The following is a 17,999-nucleotide window of genomic DNA, read 5'->3' as shown; positions in this document are numbered from 1 at the left end:
TAGAAAACTGCTTCACTCTCCTGCCCCCCCTCTCTCTCTCTCTCTCTCTGGACAAGTTCACAAAAATACTCTGTTTAAGTTAGTTGGGGACAAAAATGAGTGAATCGCAAACTTGAGCTGTGATCAATCTGAAAGTCAGGATTTTGAGAGCAGTCGAGGCTGGTTTAGTAAGAGCGTAAGAGTGTAATCTATGTTTTGAGTGCGCTACGGACAAATAAGTGTATGTTGACCAATCACATTTGGCAAAAAGCTGGAGGAAAGTAACGACAGCAGGTTTTCAAACGGAAGCAAACTAGAATGTGTTTTTACGCTCAAATGGGGGCCCTACTAAAAACTCCTCCATCCTGACTTGCAGATTAAAGCTTGAATTTGTTTATGCGCTCCACAGTTTTGCCGTTTATGCACAAACACACTTCAGCATTTCCCTTATAAACACACTGCTAGGGAACAGGAACTGCATCTTTAAGACATCGTCTACGCACATTACACGACACGCACGCACACACACACACGTTTGTGGCACTATCTTTGTGGGGACCCGCCATTAACATAATGCATTCCCTAGCCTCTTACCCTAACTATCACAACTAAATGCTTAACCTTAACCATAACCTAATTCTGTCCCTAATCCTACAACCAAATCCTAACCCTCAAACAGCCCTTTCAACTTGTGGGGTCCAGCATTTTGGCCCCACAAAGCTGTCGGGACCCCACAAGTATACTGGACTCCCGGTTATTGGACCCCCGAAATATAGTTAAACAAGCCTCACATGCAAACACACTGGTTTGTGGCACTATCATTGTGGGGACCTGCCATTGACAAAATGCATTCCCTAGCCCCTTACCCTAACCTTAACCATCACAACTAAATGCCTAACCTTAACCCTTACCCTCACCCTAACCATAACCTAATTCTAACCCTAATCCTAAAACCAAGTCTTAACCCTCAAACAGCCCTTTAAACTCGTGGGGTCCAGCATTTTGGCCTCACAAAGCTGTTGGGAACCCACAGGTATACTGGACTCCCGGTTTTTGGACCCCACAAATATAGTTAAACAAGCACGCACACAGGCTGCATAAGTGACAAAATCTAAACCAAGTCATGATCTTTTTTCTTTTCTTTGGAAGAAGAACTTTCAACAGCGCGCTCGCTCAACAAGGGAGACTTGTGCTGTGCAGAATATATGTCGCAGAAAAATCGGATAAAATAACTTACTGATGAGTGTCAGCTTTGAGGCGTTGGGAAATAAACAGTGTAGAGACAGCTGTGGCCACATCGCAACATTTGTTATCAGGAGCTCCAATAATTCTGGGATAAAATAACAACAGTAGGAGTTTTTGGTCTACATCGTGCAGCCCCAGCGCACAAACACACTCACACACACACTCGCACGCACACACACACAACAACACACACACACACACACACACACACACACACACACACAGAGCAGCAGTTACTCTTTCCACAAGCCCTTTTAGAGTAAAAACCCCAAACTCAAAAATCAATCAAAAAGAAACTAACAAGAAAAAAAAAAAGAGAATGACAATCCCTGACATTTTTTTTTCAAGAACAAATTAAGATGCTGTTTGTGTTTTAGAATTCTTTTTAACTTAAATATAATAAAGATATATGTATATTTCTTTCTATAGATCTTTCAGTCCTCGGTGGAGTCTGTGTCATCGTTGATATAGTCTTCTTCTATTGGCGTGCAGCCATTCTGAGTCCCCCACTCGTCTTCGTCGTACTCTATGCTGTCGTTGTCCTCCAGCAGCTCGTTGTCGAGCTCCGCGCCCGTCCTGCCGGCCTGACGCCGCGGCCGCCCTCCGTTCGCGGCTCGGCGGCGCCGGCCCGCGTGCGTTGTCTCGGCGGGCGCCGGCGGGGCGAGCGACGTCCTGCGCGCGTCCGCGTCGTCGCCCCGTTGTTGTTGGAGAAGGCGGCTCGGTCTCGGCTCTCGTCCTCGATGTAAACCCTCTGGTGGCACATGGGACACGTGTCCTGGATGTAGAGCCACTTCCTCAGGCACAGCGCGTGAAAGTAGTGGTGGCAGGGCGTGATGCGCGCCGAGGTGGCGAACTCCTGGTAGCAGATGGCGCACACGTCCTCGATGTCGCTCAGCTGGTCGCCGCGGACCTCCGGCAGGGAGTTGATCTTCTTGACGGCCGTGCGGCGGTTGATGAAGGTCTTCCAGCCGTTGCGCGCCTGCAGGTAGATGTTGAAGTAGGCGTGCAGGCACATCATGCAGGCGCGGATCTTGCTGCCCGTCTCGAACATCATGGTGTAGGCGCCGTTACCGAACATGATGACGCCGAACAGGAACTCGATGACGTTGCCCGTGGAGCGCACGTAGTAGACGTAGTCGTCCAGCTTCTCCCACAGGACGTTGGAGAGGCCGTCCGCCATGAAGAGGCCGTAGACCGTCAGGGACACCACCACCTGGAAGGGAGGGAGGCAGGGAGGGAGGGAGGGAGGGTAAGACACCGTATACTGTGTGCTGTACAGAGGATAAAACAGACACCAGCAAGAGATCACACTGCTGATCAGGTGAAGGGAAGGGAACTGATGACAAAGGCCAATGCATTCTGGGTCAATTTAATAGTTCTTCCTTTAGATAACTACGCCTACAGAAAAGAAAAACATAAATTGGGTCTTTTGCTCTTACAATACTATTACAGTTTCTGTCTCCACCTACACATGTGATCCACAAGAAGTTTATTTGTATATATTTGTATATATGTATACCTTTCACCGATAAAAAAAATCACAAAGTGCTTCATGATAAAATGTAATACAATACAACAAATTTAAATACACCATTTAAACACAAATGGAAAACATAAACAACCATAAAAAAAAAAATAAAAAAAAACTTTACTAACTGACGTGTAAAAAAGGAAAGAAAGGTCGGAGAGAAGAGTCAACCGGTCCATCTTCTATCACAGAATAACAAACACTGAACCTCAGGACTCACTGTGTACATTTTCAAAACATTCGGTACCGAAACCCGTTCCTTAACGACCGCTATCTACCGGACCGAAATGACAACGCGGTGCCACTTGAACGCCCGCGCTGCTGTCTGGTGCTCTGAAATGAGACGCTAGTTAACACTAGGGCTGGGCAATATATCGCTATTATATCGATATCGTGATATGAGACTGGATATTGTCTTAGATTTTGGATATCGTGGTATGACATAAGTGTTACCTGTCTCTGGTTTTAATGGCTGGATTACAGTGAAGTGTAGGGCTGTGTATTGGCAAGAATCTGGCGATACGATACGTATCACGATACATGAGTCACGATTCAATATATTGCAATATATTGCGATACTGTGCATAGGGAGATATATTGGTATAGTGGTAAGTATAATTTTAGAAAAACTAATATTTAAAAAAAAAAGACATTATGTTCATAAAAGTCAAAGAAGTTTACTTTAGGTAAACAATTCAGTACACAGAAAATCAAACTGCCAGTTTGGGATTGTGGTTCCCAGGTTCTTAGTGAGCTAATGTTTATATGCTAAAGTAGGCCAAAGTTCAGCCATAGCTACGTTGTTAGCTTCTAGCAAAAAGTCAGATAGACACTGCTAGGCAAGGACACTAGTGGTGCGTCTCAGCATAGCCATCTAGCGGTAGGGGGTTTAAACACAACATAAACGTGAACCACTGTCTTACATGAATATTTTTGAACGTGAAAAAAAAAAAAAAAGAAATTTTGTCCTTTTTGAAAATCGATACATATTGCAAAATAAAATATTGCGATATTCAAGTGTATCGATTTTTTTCTTATACCCCTAGTAAAATGATGTAATTTTTTGACTGTTCTACCTTTTCTATCATTTGCCTTTACCCACTTAGTTATTATATACAAATTAATGATGATTATTTATCAAAAATCTCATTGTGTAAATATTTTCTTGCAAGCACCAATTGTCAACCCTACGATATCGCTGCAATATCCATATCGAGGTATTTGGTCAACGTTATCGTGATATTATATTTTTTTCCTCATCGCCCAGCTCTAGTTAACGTTACACTTGGCAGCAGGTAACGCTAGCCTACGGTTAGCTGGTAGCTAGCTCAAACATGCTTAAAATGCTGACAGCTAAACGGCCCAACGTGTGTCTGTATATCACTGGGAAGGATTCCAACACCGGGACGTAGAACAGTCTGCAGCTAAAGACACAGAGGAGACCAGCTGCACTGTGAAACACCGTGGTCACTGCCGGAGTTGTAGGAGAAACCACACCGACGGGACTTAATGGTGTGTTCAATTGCACCTCGTAGGCTCATGGTGCATTCAATGTTGTTGTAAAGTACCCTTCTACCATCTAGAGTTGAGATTGACTTACTTAAGCAATTACACTTAAATAAATTATTCAAATATGACCATATATAGCAATTAACAAGCCATTCTTTAAATGTTGTTTTGTGCTCTTCTATTTTTTTAATTATTGGTTTAGGCAACGAAAATTTTTAAAAGTATAATTTTAGCACCAGTATTGAAAAAAAACAACCAAAAAAACCCTAAAATGTAACCGTAGATACCCCGTCCTCACCTTGAGGCAGAGCTCCACGCAGAAGGCGGTGACGGCGAATAGCCAGGTGTTGAGGTCATAGGAGTGCCAGAGGGCGTAGCTGAGCGCCACGGGCAGCACGAAGAGCGCCAGGGACACCAGCAGGACCGGGAAATGGCGGCGAAAGGAGGAGACGTGGGAGGCGCTCAGGGACATCAGGACAGGGTCCGTCATGCCGTGGATGAAGTGCAGGATGGCCGTCAGCAGAAGGCACATGTTCCGGCTCAGGCGGACCTTCAAATCAAAGCGAGAGAGGCTCAGTCACCGATACGCGATGCTAAATTAGAACCTCTGCTCAAAGTGTTCGCTCAGTAAATCAACAGGATGTTTTCCACATAATCAGTTCAAGGTGCATGCAAGTTTCGTCAACTCTTGCCAAACACTAGAAGACTGAAAAGACATGTCACTGAGTTTTTAGTTACCGACTATAGATTTTGCAAAGACTGGGGATCTCGCAGGGCCACAGTTTCGTTATGACAAAATTAACAAAGGTTGGGTTAGCTGCTATCTTGAGAGAAAGTTTGCCGATTTTCTGTTCTGCCATACAGATGAATGGCGGCCGTACAGAGAGGTGTGCTATTACCCGCCAAAAAATCTCCGTTGGATGACTCGCTTCAGAAGGGGTTGAAAATCGGCAACTTGTGGCCGGTTAGCTCAGTCGGTAGAGCGGGCGCACATATGTAGAGGTTCTTTCCTCGACGCAGAATGTCCAGGGTTCGAGTCCGACCTGTGACAGTTTCCTGCATGTCTTCCCCCCCTCTCTCTCCCCTTTCATGGCTCAGCTTTCCTATCCAATAAAGGCAGAAATGCCCAAAAATCTTTAAATAAAAAAAAATCTTTAGCATTTAGCTTAGCACAGCGCCATGAAACCATAAACGGCACCGGCTCTAGCCGTTTGCTGCTTCACGTTTGGCGCTGGAGGGAGCCCACCCATTGGTTGTTGACAACGTTCACGCGATTTAACTTCACTCCAACACGTTTGATTTTGTCGAAACGTCAAGACGGGGAAAAGTAACTGACTCGGACTGAGTCTTATGACCACCTTACACCAAGCGATTGAGACAACGGGAGCGCGCCCCGACCCTAGCAAGACTCGTAGATATTTGGAAATTTGTCTGCAACGGTGGAATCGCTTGAAAAGTCGTTTTGGTGTGAGGTCGGCATTAGACCTAAGAAAGTTTAATGCCAATTAGAAGTTAAAATAAGACTTTAAGTCCCTGTAGCTTAGGGGTGACGATGTCAAGCATGAACTGCTCCAACTGTCTAGTTAGAGGGCAGGGACCTTTGCTGCGTCTCTCTCTCCCTTGTTTCCCGTCACCTCTTTACACTCTATAATAAAGGCTGAAATATGCAAACACTGTTTATAGTAATGAGCAATGGCATACAAGGGTGCAAAATAGGCTTGACCCCCTTATTCAATTATATTATAAAATTATACAATTATTCAAAAAGTATTGGTAAAAAACTAAAAAAAATACCTCTGGAAATAATTAAACAAAACTATAACATAATAATTACATGATAATAAATCAACATGGCACAAAATAAGGTTACTGTGTTGTATGAAACTGGTATTTAAGAGGCTTTAAGGAGCCCTTGTTAATTGTGCTTTGGAGGGAAAGGTGGAGAAAGCCGCACAGAAAGTCAACATGTCAACAATGGAAGAAAGCAAAAAGAAAAGAATAATCAAAGAAGGTAAAACGTTCAGAAACACATTCGGCATAAAATTGTGGGCATCCGCTGTCTGCTTCCTCAACAGTTGTGTGTCCAAGATCCCTTTCTACATTCACTAATCATACTCAAATATGCTGCCATAACACAGAATAATGTGTCTGTTTTTATTGCTATAGTGGTGTCTCTGTGTGTGCTTATGTGTTGATGATGCGTTCTAATGTGTGTCTATGCACTTTTACCTGTGTCTACTGTGTATGATACTTGTGTTATGTTCTTCTCATGCCATCCACCTGCCAGCTGTCATGATCTGGAATAGTGGTTGTGTCATTTTCCTTGTCTATGCCTACGCCTTTCACGTTTTATGTGTATTTGTTGTATTGTTGTAGCGTATCTATTGTTTTAAGCCATCAACCTGCTAGGGACTGCAGATGAAAATTAGCCTGTGTGGCTAAATATGGCACATTTACATGTTGGACTCCGTACTCATGTTGATTAAAGTGTCCATATTATGAACAAAAATCACTTTTTCTGGGATTTGGGGTGTTATTTTGTGTCTCTGGTGCTTCCACTACATACAAACTTTGAAAAAAACAAACATCCATGCTGTTTTGAGTGAGATACGGGTTTCTGAATGTGTCCTGCCTTCAGTCTCCGGGCGAGCTGTTCAAAATCTGCAGGGCTTTCTAACGATACACCATAATCTACAAAAGAACTAATTACAAGTGTGCCCTTGTTTAGAAGAAGTCTCCCAGCTAACCCTGCCTTGTAACTGACCCAAGTTGGAGAAACAGCCTTTCTTTTACTGTCTATGGAAACAGCTAGCTAACATGATCCTTACCTAGCTACTGCGCATGTGCGACTACAAACAAAGATAGTACAGAAGAAGAGATGTCTCACTCTGTAGCTGAAACAGAGACCTGAACACAGGGTGAAAAGAGGAGCTGCAGCAATGTGCAGTACAACAAAAATATGGTGTTTTTTGAAAATTAAACCATGTAAACCTATTCCGGTACAACCTTAAAATACAATTATGAACCTGAAAATGAGCATTAACATGGCAGCTTAAATGTGCGTTGTCCCTTTTAAATAAATAAAAAAAGAGAAAGAACTGGAGGCCGTGCATCCTGCAGGGACATACCAGGCGTTCCTCGGGGTTCAGGCTGCTGAGGCCGGTCTGCAGAGCCAGGATGAAGAACAGAACAGGAGCCACGAAGCCTAAACGCTTATCCTCCTCCTCGGTCGAACCTGAGGGGTCAAAATGAGCCAAAAACACTCAACTCCAGGAGCATTCTTATAGCTTGTATGTATGGCAGAGTATTAGATGTTTGTATAACACACACACACACTAAGACACGCACCTATGAAGGCCAGGATGCTGAGGCCTAGGTAGTGTGCGACGGAGGAGATAACAGCACTCATCCCCAGCACGGTGAGCGTAGAGTCACAGCCAGAGATGATCAGGTTACTGGTCAGATCCCAGAACACGTCCCAGCTCAGCAGGTAACCCTGAACGCAGCAGAGCAGTAACACAGCTACGCATGTCACCATGGCTTAGAACTCCGTTTCCTCGTTATATTCAGACATTCAGACAACGCATTCTCGAGGTTTCTGCCTAAAGCCCCCGACACACCAACCAGACGGCCGACCGTCGGACCAGTCGGACTGATCGGTCGGCTCCCCGGGGTCCAAAAAGTGCCTCGGAACACACCGAAAGCGACTCCGACTTGAGCGTGCGTTCAGCGCGTGCGCGAGACGTAATGCGTCTCCGTAAGAGCAGGCGGCGCTAATCTGTATTGTCACCCAGGCAGCTGATTGGACGAACGCGTCACGTGGGTCTGGCTGCTCCCGGATTTTACAACCGAGCACAATGGCGGCTTCGTTCGGAATACGATCTCGTATTTTACGAAGATAGTTCACTGTGTTGAACTATCTGAAAACATTTTAAGCGAGAAATAGGCCGTGCAGTTGCTTAATCGGTCTTCGGTTCAGATCGATAAAGGTCAGTTTAAAAGATTTTCGTCGGATTCTGAGAAGCTCTAGGCACGCTCATCCCGCTCGTCATTTCCGGGTTAGCTCTCCACCAATCAGATTGGCCATTAAGTCCGACTGCCCGCCTTCCGATTCAACATGTCAAATCGGCCCAAATGAACGCCGACGGCCCCTCCAACGGACCACAGCACGGAACACAGCGAACAGACTCGAGTCACCGACCTCGCCAGACTGTCCGACTTGCCGATTATCGGGTTGGTGTGTCAGCGCCTTAAAAAAAGGGACATTCACAGTCAAACTGGTAAAGAACGATGAAAAAAAACAAAAAACAGTAGGGACGACAAGGCTTATAATTATTCATTGAAGTACATTAATTTAGAGACATTTAAAAAACATTTTTGTCAGTACTAACAAGGACTTCTATTTGATTAAGGAATCCTGCAGTCACAATCCACAGTTGCCACAATCCCATTTTTACCTAGACATGTCCTGATCGCAAGTATGGCGCTGATATGGGCCTTTATTTTTTTTTAACTGATCTGGGATCAGCAGTCACCCCGATCATTTACATTAGCTGAGCACAATGAATAAGCTATTACACCATTTCAAGTAGATGTCTAGATTTTATATGAGAGTTTTGCAAAAATGCTAGCTGCACTAAGTTAGATGTATTAAGCTGAAGACATATTTTAGTTACTTAGATTTTTGTATTTTATTTTAGACATAAAAACGGTGTGCAGCGCTATTATCTAGGCAAATACAAGTATAAGACCGGGACTCAGTATCGGCAGATGTTCAATATTTTAAAAAAGGATTGGGATCAGGGGTCAAAAAGGTAATGGACATCCCTACTTTTAGTTTATAGATTCGTATCGTCTCCCACAGCAGCTTTCAACCACATACAAAATATTTAGAAATAACGTTAACGGTCTACAGCAGACAAAAAACTAATATTCAGGACCTTTGTAAATGAGATCCCCTCTAAGGCCTTTTTGGAGGAACTGAATTCAGTGCTTTCCAACCTTTTTTAAGACCTGCAGATATTCGTTCGAGTTCAGATATTCGTTCGAGTTTGAGTGGTTCTGGTGAGGGCTGGGCAATATATCGATATTACATCGATATCAAGATTTGAGACTAGTATCATCTTAGATTTTGGATATTGTAATTAGGATTGTAATACCATAATCCAAAAGTAGGGCCTTGCTTACCCAACGTAATATCATAATAGGGCATGTGTTGTCTTTTTGGTTTAAAGGCTACATTACAGTAAAGTGATGTCATTTTCTGACTTTACGAGACTGTTTTAGCTTTCTATTATTTGCCTTCAACCACTTACTCATTATGTCCACATTATTGAGGACTATTTATCTTAAATCTAAGTGTGAGGATATTTTGTTAAAGCACCATTTGTCAACCCTACAATATCATCACAATGTCGACATCGAGGTATTTGTTTTACAATATCGTGATATTTGATTTTCTCCATATCGCCCAGCTCTAGTTCTGATCTTACCTGCGAGTCGGAGATCCCGTCTGCGACGCCACCCGTGGCGTCTCCGCTCTCCCTCCTCACCGCCCGCACCACGTAGACCAGGATCAGCGCCTGGGCGGTGACCCGGGTCAGCCAGAACACCCGCAGCACGTCAGGGAATCGGATCCTCTTCCACGTGTCCTCGAGCAGCAGCTGGAGCCCGTAGATCCGGTACATGTGCCGCACGAGCAGGTAGACGTACCGGCACGAGTAGTAGAACCATTTGAGCCGCATGGCCAGACACACGGCCGTGTTGAGAGCCAGCGCCAGGCCCGAGAACACAGCCAGCAGCTGCCGGACGTCGGTGGGCAGCTCAATCATCAGCCCCCACAGAGGGATCATGATGTCCAGGACCACCAGCGCGGCAAACACCGACTGGAGGTTGAGCAGGAACACGTAGCCCACGCCGAATACGAGCTGGACGGCGGCCATGCCCAGCCACAGCGTCGGCCCGTTTCTGGGCAACAGCCTGAACCCCAGTGCAGCTTTGTAGTACGCGCTGTAGAAGTCTATGTGCGAGGTGGCGTAGTAGTTGATGAGGACCGCCGCCATGCCGAGGAGGACGGCGAAGAAGAGGGTGTAGAACTTGAACAAGGCTTTCTGGGAGAGCAGCAGCACCATGCTGGAGATGAGGACACCTGCGACACACAAGAGACGCAGTTAGCAAAGATGTCACATTGATGAAAAAGGATGAAAAGAGTAGGTCTGCTCTCTCTTAGTCGATTAGTCGACTAATCGGTCGTTTTGGTCTTAGTCGTCTTAGATTTCTTTAGTCCATTAGTCATGTTTTATGCTTTTTTCATGCTGAGTGACTTATTTCCAAGAACTGTACGAGCACATCTCTGGTAAACACAAGAATTAAAGTGGTGCTTTTGCATGACTCTTTGCGGAGAAACTCAGATTTACAGATCTGTCGATTAAATCAACTAATCGATTAGTCGATACAATTGAATGAGTGTTGGCCGACTAAGAATTTCTTTAAATCGAGCACAGCCCTAGAAAAGAGTGACGGAACCATTTCCCATCACAGAGACTAATCTGTCCGCTAAAACAATATTAAGTGTTGTGGATTATCAGGCGAAAGAATGGCACGAATGCCCGAAACACAAATGAGATTAGGAAAACAATCAGTTTGCAGCCAGGATACAAAGTTAGCACCATCCGCTAGCCAAATGCTGGTAATGCCAGATTTTACTGTAGAGCGGTGAAGATGAAACGATAAGTTGTCGACTATTAAATTCATCTGCAACTATTTTGATAACTCATTCATCTATTTGAGTCATCTGTTGTGAAAAAGGGTCAAAAGTCTCAGATTCCAGCTTCCTAAATGTCAATATTTGAGTTCTTTCCCTCCTCTGTGACTGTAAAGTGAATATCTTTGAGTTGTGGACAAAACGAGACATTTGAGGAAGTCATCTCGGGCTTTGGGAAACACTGGTCGACATTTGTCACCATTTTCTGACACTTTATAGACCAAACGATCGATTAAAATCGATTAATCTTAAAAAATGATTGAAAATGAAAATGATTGTTTGTTGCAGCCCGGCCACATTTGCTTCACTCGCCAGCCAAACAAACAATGGTAACCTATTGAGTGGCTGGTAAAGTTTGAACACTCACTAGCCATTTCGCCATTGGACAAAAAAGTTAATTTTGCACCCTGTTTGCAGCGCTTTAACTCTGTCAAGTCAAAGGCACTTCATATAGCCTTCTTTTAATTTTCTATCTACATTTTTTAAATGGGTTTGTTTAAATTATATTTGCCTTTTTAACTGTATTGTTGCTTGTTTTAACAGTGAGGTGTCCTTGAGTGCTATGAAAGGCTCTCATAAATAAAATGTATTATTATTACGTCCAGCTATGCTCTGCTGTGCCATGCTTCATCCTGTAGCACCCTGCAGTGCCTTGCTATGCCTATCTTTATTGTGACTGTCGCAGTAAATGCTTGCTCTTGGGGGAATCACTGAAATTGTTGGGTCTTTGTAAATTATAGAGTGTGGTCTAGACCTACTCTATCTGTAAAGTGTCTTGAGATAACTCTTGTTATGATTTGATACTATAAATAAAATTGAATTGTTAGAACAAGCAACAGGGCAAAGCAACAAAGAAAAACGATAGCGAAATAGTCAAACATTTCATCAAACGAACCATTTCTTAAAGCTTTAGTGCGTAACTTTCGCGATCACGGAAGGCTTGTATCACGTGGACGCGCCAACAGTTTTGTTGTCATTATTTAGAATTCCTCACGGGGGCGACAGAAACTTTAAGGCATAATAACTCAGATGTTTCATAGTTGTTGACGTATTGTACGAATCACATATACAATTATCACAAAAAAAACTTGGCATATCCCGGGTGCACAAGTGAAAAAAAATAACCTGTCATTAGGGCTGCACGATATGAGGAAAATATCTAATTGCGATTATTTTGACCCGACACCGGATAAGCGGAAGAAGATGGATGGATGGATGGATTATTTTGACTGATATTCCGACGATATTGTGGGCAATGATCATTTTTGTACCGTTGTTCTCATTTTCATTGAAAAATATTCGAATTTCAAAAACTGAATTCATTATAGCGCGATTTCTGCGAGGATCCGCACCAAACAAAAGATGTGTTTCTTTAGTCTGTAGGATAGGATTTGTAAGTGTCTCAGCAGGTAAACAAGTTTCAAAAGAAAACTCCTGCACACTGTCTAACTTGCAGAACATAGATCAAGTTTAATAATAGGCAACGTTCCGGTAAAGATGGTCTAGTTTTTTATATTTTATTGCAAGTTAGACAGTAGGGCTGAGTATTGGCAAGAATCTGGCGATACGATACGTATCACGATACATGGGTCACGATTCAATATATTGCAATATATTTCGATACTGTGCGTAAGGCGATATATTGGGATTTTTTGAAAGTATAATTTTAGAAAAACTAATGTTTAAAAAAAAAGACATGATGTTCATAAAAATCTAAGAAGTTTACTTTAGGTATCAATTCAGTACACAGAAAATCAAACTGCCAGTTTGGGATTGTGGTTTCCAGGTTCTTAGTGAGCTAATGTTTATATGCTAAAGTAGGCCAAAGTTCAGCCATAGCTACGCCATTAGCATAGAAGCCATTAGCTTCTAGAAAAAAGTCCGGTCCTGCTAGGACACTAGTGGTGCGTCTCAGCATAGCCATCTAGCAGTAGGGGGTTTAAACACAACATAAACCACTATGAATATTTAACGAAAAAAAAAATTAGATACTGCCTTTTATAGATACTGCCTTTTTGAAAATCGATACAGTATTGCAAAACAAAATATTGTGGTACTCAAGTGTATCGATATTTTCTTACACCCCTATTATACAGTAAGGGGGAGTTTTATTTGCAGCAAATATTTCTGACCCCCCCGCGATTTGGATATTGCACTAGTCCATATTGCGATTTCCATAAAATTGCGATTAATTGTGCAGCCCCACCGGTCATGTGATGACAAATGGAAGCATACAAAACTAAATAAAGGAAATGGACACCCGAGTCCTCCATGTGAAAGGAATGCGGTCCACAATACACATAATTACAGTGTGTAGCATAGCATACTTTGACTGTACAGGTGTGCACTGTTATGGTATGACCATGATGACATGTCGGTTTCGACTGTCACAGCGCGTACAGCACACCGACTGGCTGAGGAGGAGTCAAACACGTCAGACTGCCCCTTGCCGTTCCACACCATTGCTATCACTATGGCATCTCAGCGATGACTTCTGTCAACTGTTGTTCATTTAGTGCGTTTTCTTTTGCACAGTATGGGACGGCCCCTGTCCTGCACCATGTGGATTCTGTCGTTTATCGCTGCACGTTGCTTTTCTTCAGACTTTCACAAAAGGTCAATAAAGTGGGTCATCGTGACACCCCCTGCTGAGGGGTTATCAGTTTAGTTTTACAGGGGATAGGCTGTTTTTCAGGGAAGGATTAAAAGAGTTCAAAAGGCATGTTTTCTATACTAGAGATGTTCCAATACCATTTCTTCCCCTTCCTTTAAATATGTTTATGTATGCACCATCCACCACGGCAAACTCCATAAGTGTTACTTACATGGCAATAAATCCTTTCTAAAGTCACGTATACTGGCGTGTGGGGCTGCACAATAGATCGCTTTTATATGGTTATCGCAAATCTCACCAGGCGCAATAAACACATCACGAAAGGCTGCGACATATCGCAAAAGACACTGAGATTTTTTTGTGTTAGTTGAAAGAAAATATCAGCAGGAAAGTGCACTTTGGTTTTACATTCAACAAGCAATTTGTTGTGTTTTAGCAGAATACCGAAAGCAGCAGAACTAAGAACACTTTAACATCTGATTTGTTTATCGCAAGTAATATTGCTATCGCCGTATTCAACAACGTTATCGCGTAGGTCATATTTTCCTCATAGCGTGCAGCCATAGTGACATAGGTCTTTATCACCTGACTATTTCCACAACGCTTGTTGCCACCTTGACCTTAGGTCCCCTTACAACGTTCCCCTCTAGCTGAGCAGCTTCGTTCATGGGCAACGTTAAAGTTGGATCAGCTTCGTAAAGAGTTCCTTGACTAAATGGACTTAGGGCACTGAACTTAGTCGGTGAAGAGGCGTTTGTGGAGGTCAACATTTGAATGCATTAATATTTATGTTTTGATTTGTATCGCTTTTGCGGACTTTTCCAAACTCTTGTTTTCCTTATAATTGTGGTAAACACTCCTAGGCTTATGTGCTGATACTAAACACAAAAACATTGTGGGCTGGAGAACGATGAGACTGTTGGCTGACCCACATTAAAAAAAATATTTGGCGCCTTGCCTCTCCAAACCCAGACAGCTCTTGGCCAACGCCAAAATGACTTGGGGCCATGGTATGGGGCCTAGGCGGTTCAAAGGTCTACAAACTGGACAAACGTGAAGTTGTGTAACCTGGTGGGTGTTTGTCTGTGCACAGGGCTTTCTGCTAATGACGAAAAACTTAGAGAGAAGCTTAACAACATTGATCTTTGTCGGAAGAACAAAAAACAGCCGCAAGTGATTCACGTCGACTAGTTTCAGGGCACTGAAAAGCTTCAGCTATGCCTGACACATGCCACAAAACATGAAAATGTATATGTCATGAATTATGTAATATACAATAATTTAAATGTTATTTCAGATGAGGTGATTTATGAGTTATGACAGGGTAGTCTGTAAAAGAAAAGTGTAAAGTGCACCAGACTTCAAAAAATGCAAACAAGGCTCAAGCATTTTCCATTTGATATCGTGATTTCTTCCATTTTGCCATTAGATTATGAATACATTACAAAAATGAGATATGTGGCAATTAGAGGTGAAATTATTAGTCAATTGACAAAATTAATCTGCAGCTTTTTAGATAATCCGTTAACTGCTTCAATCATATTTAAAGCAAAACAATAGAATAATTCAAAAGGTTCTCCCAGGGTTGGAAATGAACTTTTCATAACCGGGACATGACACTGTCATAACTATGACATGACACGGTCATGAACGTGTTATAAACAAGTCATAAACAAGTCATAAACGTTTATGACTTCTGTCATTAAGTGTCATTCGGTTTTTGTCATGACAAGTTGACATATTGTTTGGGTTGTCTTGATTATGCCAACTTGACATTATTCAAAGTGACATTACCAGAAGTTGTCTTGGTCATGACAAGTTGACATTAAATTAGTTTGGGATGTCTTTGTAATGAATAAAAATTTTTTTTGGGTGTACAACTTGACATTAACCAGGATGACATTTATTTTTTTTAATTTTTTTTTTTGTGTGTTTTTTTTTAAATTACCTTAAACAGGATGACATTATGTCAAGTTGTCATGACAAGACATCAAGACATCCTCTGGTAATGTCATCCTGGTTAATGTCAAGTTGTCATTACAAAGACATCCCAAACTAATTTAATGTCAACTTGTCATGACCAATACAACTTCTGGTTGCTGGACAAAGTCTGGTGCACTTTCACTTTGCTTTTACAGACTACCCTGTCATAACTCATAAATCACAATCATGTCGATACCTTCAAGTGAAGTGTTACTATAAAGATTACTATTGTGTTTTTTGGCTGGTTAGTGAAGCAAAACTAGCAGCCACTTGCATATTTTACCAGCATTTGGCTGGTGCTAACTTCCAACCAAGGTTCTAACTCTGTTTGTCTTATGATAGTGACCTGAATATATTTGAGTTTGGGACTGTTGGTCAGACAAAACAAGACATTTAAAATAAGTGAACTTGGGACCTGGGAAATTGTAATGGCATTTGTCACTGTTTTCCGACATTTTATGGGCCATTGATGAATCGAGAATGAAATAAAAATAATAGTTAGTTGCAGCCCTAGTGGTTATTACTGCAATATTAACTTGATTCATATCCCCCCAGGACTACACCAAGTCATATACAGAGTTCAGACCATGGTTTAGATAAGGTTCCAGGGGATAAAGTAGTATATTTTGACAGGCAGAATGACAGGCTGCCTAAACGTCCCCCTGGCAGTTTCTTTAAGGACACAGAATTTGACACGACACCTGTGATTAAAATACCGGACTTTAGCGGTTAGCTAGATGGATAGCGAGTTTCTAGCGTCACATCAGCCTAAATTAGGTTTGATACAAACTAATTAAACACTGTGGCAGACAAAACACTTGTATTTTTTTGTTACTGCCGGTGGCTTAATCGGCTTTAGTCTGTGTGACAGGTGACATAGCTTCACACTGCTGACCAACGTCACGGTAACGCAGCGTCAGTAAGCTAGCGTTAGCTGTCAGTTCGCCGGCTGTTGTTGACACAGTTCGGAGGCTTTAAAATAAGACTTTAAAACACTCACCCATGACTCTGACGAACACCTTCCCCATCACCCCGACCCATCCCGAACCAGGGTCGTAGTAAGAGTTAAAAATGGCGTCGATAATAAAGATACAGGGAACTCGCAGAGCCACATCAAGCACCGCTAAGGCCTGCTGGCCTAGCCGGGCTTGAGAGGACGCCATGCAGGCTTCAGTGGAGGGCTGACAGTCCTGGGGAGCCCCGGCTATCCGTGCAACATTAAAATAAATTAAAGTCCCTCAGCAGCAACCTCTCGCTTTCGGCTTTGCCTGGCGTTTATTTAATAGCCGTGAACCTGCTGCCGTCCGCCATGTCCGCCCAGCTCAACCTCCTGTTGCTTCTTATTTTCTCTTTAATGTCGGGTTGCTCCCATCCGGAGTGTCACCGCCAACAACATAAGTTCCCCTCAGAATCCTGTCTCGTCTAGTCTGCTGTAAACTATTAGCATATCTTTGAAATTGAGTTGCTTTGAGAACACGGCAGAAGTTGCCAGTTGCCACCACAGGCTGTTGGTTGGTTCCGACGTAAAGTGACGTCACTTCCAGCGTCAGAGGGTGTGGCAGCTGACGTAGCATTTAGCTAAAACAACAAATAAATGCAAAACAACAAACGTTACTCCCAATTTCACTGCTTTTCTATTTGAATTCAAGGAGTATATTAAGTCTCTCAAACATATAGACACAGACAAAGCTGATTGTTTATTCATCCCCTTCTACATACATTTTTTTTATTTTATTTACACTATTTGTATTTATTTGAAGTCATATTATTTTTTCTCTGGATCATTATTTTGAGTACATTTGTATTTATTATAAGGATCCCCATTAGCTGACGCCTAGACGACCAGCTAGTCTTCCTGGGGTCCAAAACAACATTTAATCAGACAATATTAAAACATTTAATAACGTACTGAAAAAAAAGAAAGGTTTATTAATGTTTGTGTTTTTCTGAAGTTAAGCTAGCTGCTATATATCTGCTTCGAAGATTTTAAGGATTCTTTATGTTTGAAAAAAAATGTTAAATTATGAGTGTAAATGTGTTTAAGGAGTCAAAGCACCTGTTAAATTCAAATATTCAAATAACATGGAGAGAGTGAGGCAGAACTTATGATCACGGTTTAATTTCTAAGGCCAAAAGTAAACTTTTCGAAGAAACAATTCGCACATGCAACAATTTTTCTGTGCTGTGCAGGTGTGTTGGGAAATATTAAACTTGAAAAAACTTGAAAAATCTGCTTTTGCTACATGCATCACCATTTATTGAAAAAACATACAGGTACATGAAACACAAGGAAATTACAAATAATTTCAGAATTAAGGCAAACCCCTTGAAACTGTAATTCTTAAGTGCTCATATTATGCTTTTTGGCTTTTTCCCTT

General features: G+C 42.3%; 1 protein-coding gene across 1 annotated transcript; it reads right to left on the bottom strand.

Annotated features, from left to right (window-relative positions):
* Positions 1–685: 685 nt before the first annotated feature.
* rnf139 (ring finger protein 139) lies at positions 686–17,159 on the bottom strand. The gene is given in 7 exon segments (XM_039820702.1): positions 686–1,915; positions 1,918–2,437; positions 4,560–4,811; positions 7,390–7,496; positions 7,610–7,757; positions 9,754–10,409; positions 16,622–17,159. Coding segments are annotated over 7 exon segments (2,103 nt in total). The 5' UTR covers positions 16,785–17,159; the 3' UTR covers positions 686–1,658.
* Positions 17,160–17,999: the final 840 nt, after the last annotated feature.

This window comes from Perca fluviatilis, chromosome 13, assembly GCF_010015445.1.
Source record: "Perca fluviatilis chromosome 13, GENO_Pfluv_1.0, whole genome shotgun sequence".
NCBI classification, from domain to species: Eukaryota; Metazoa; Chordata; class Actinopteri; order Perciformes; family Percidae; genus Perca; species Perca fluviatilis.
This window is presented reverse-complemented; position numbering and strand designations above follow the sequence as displayed.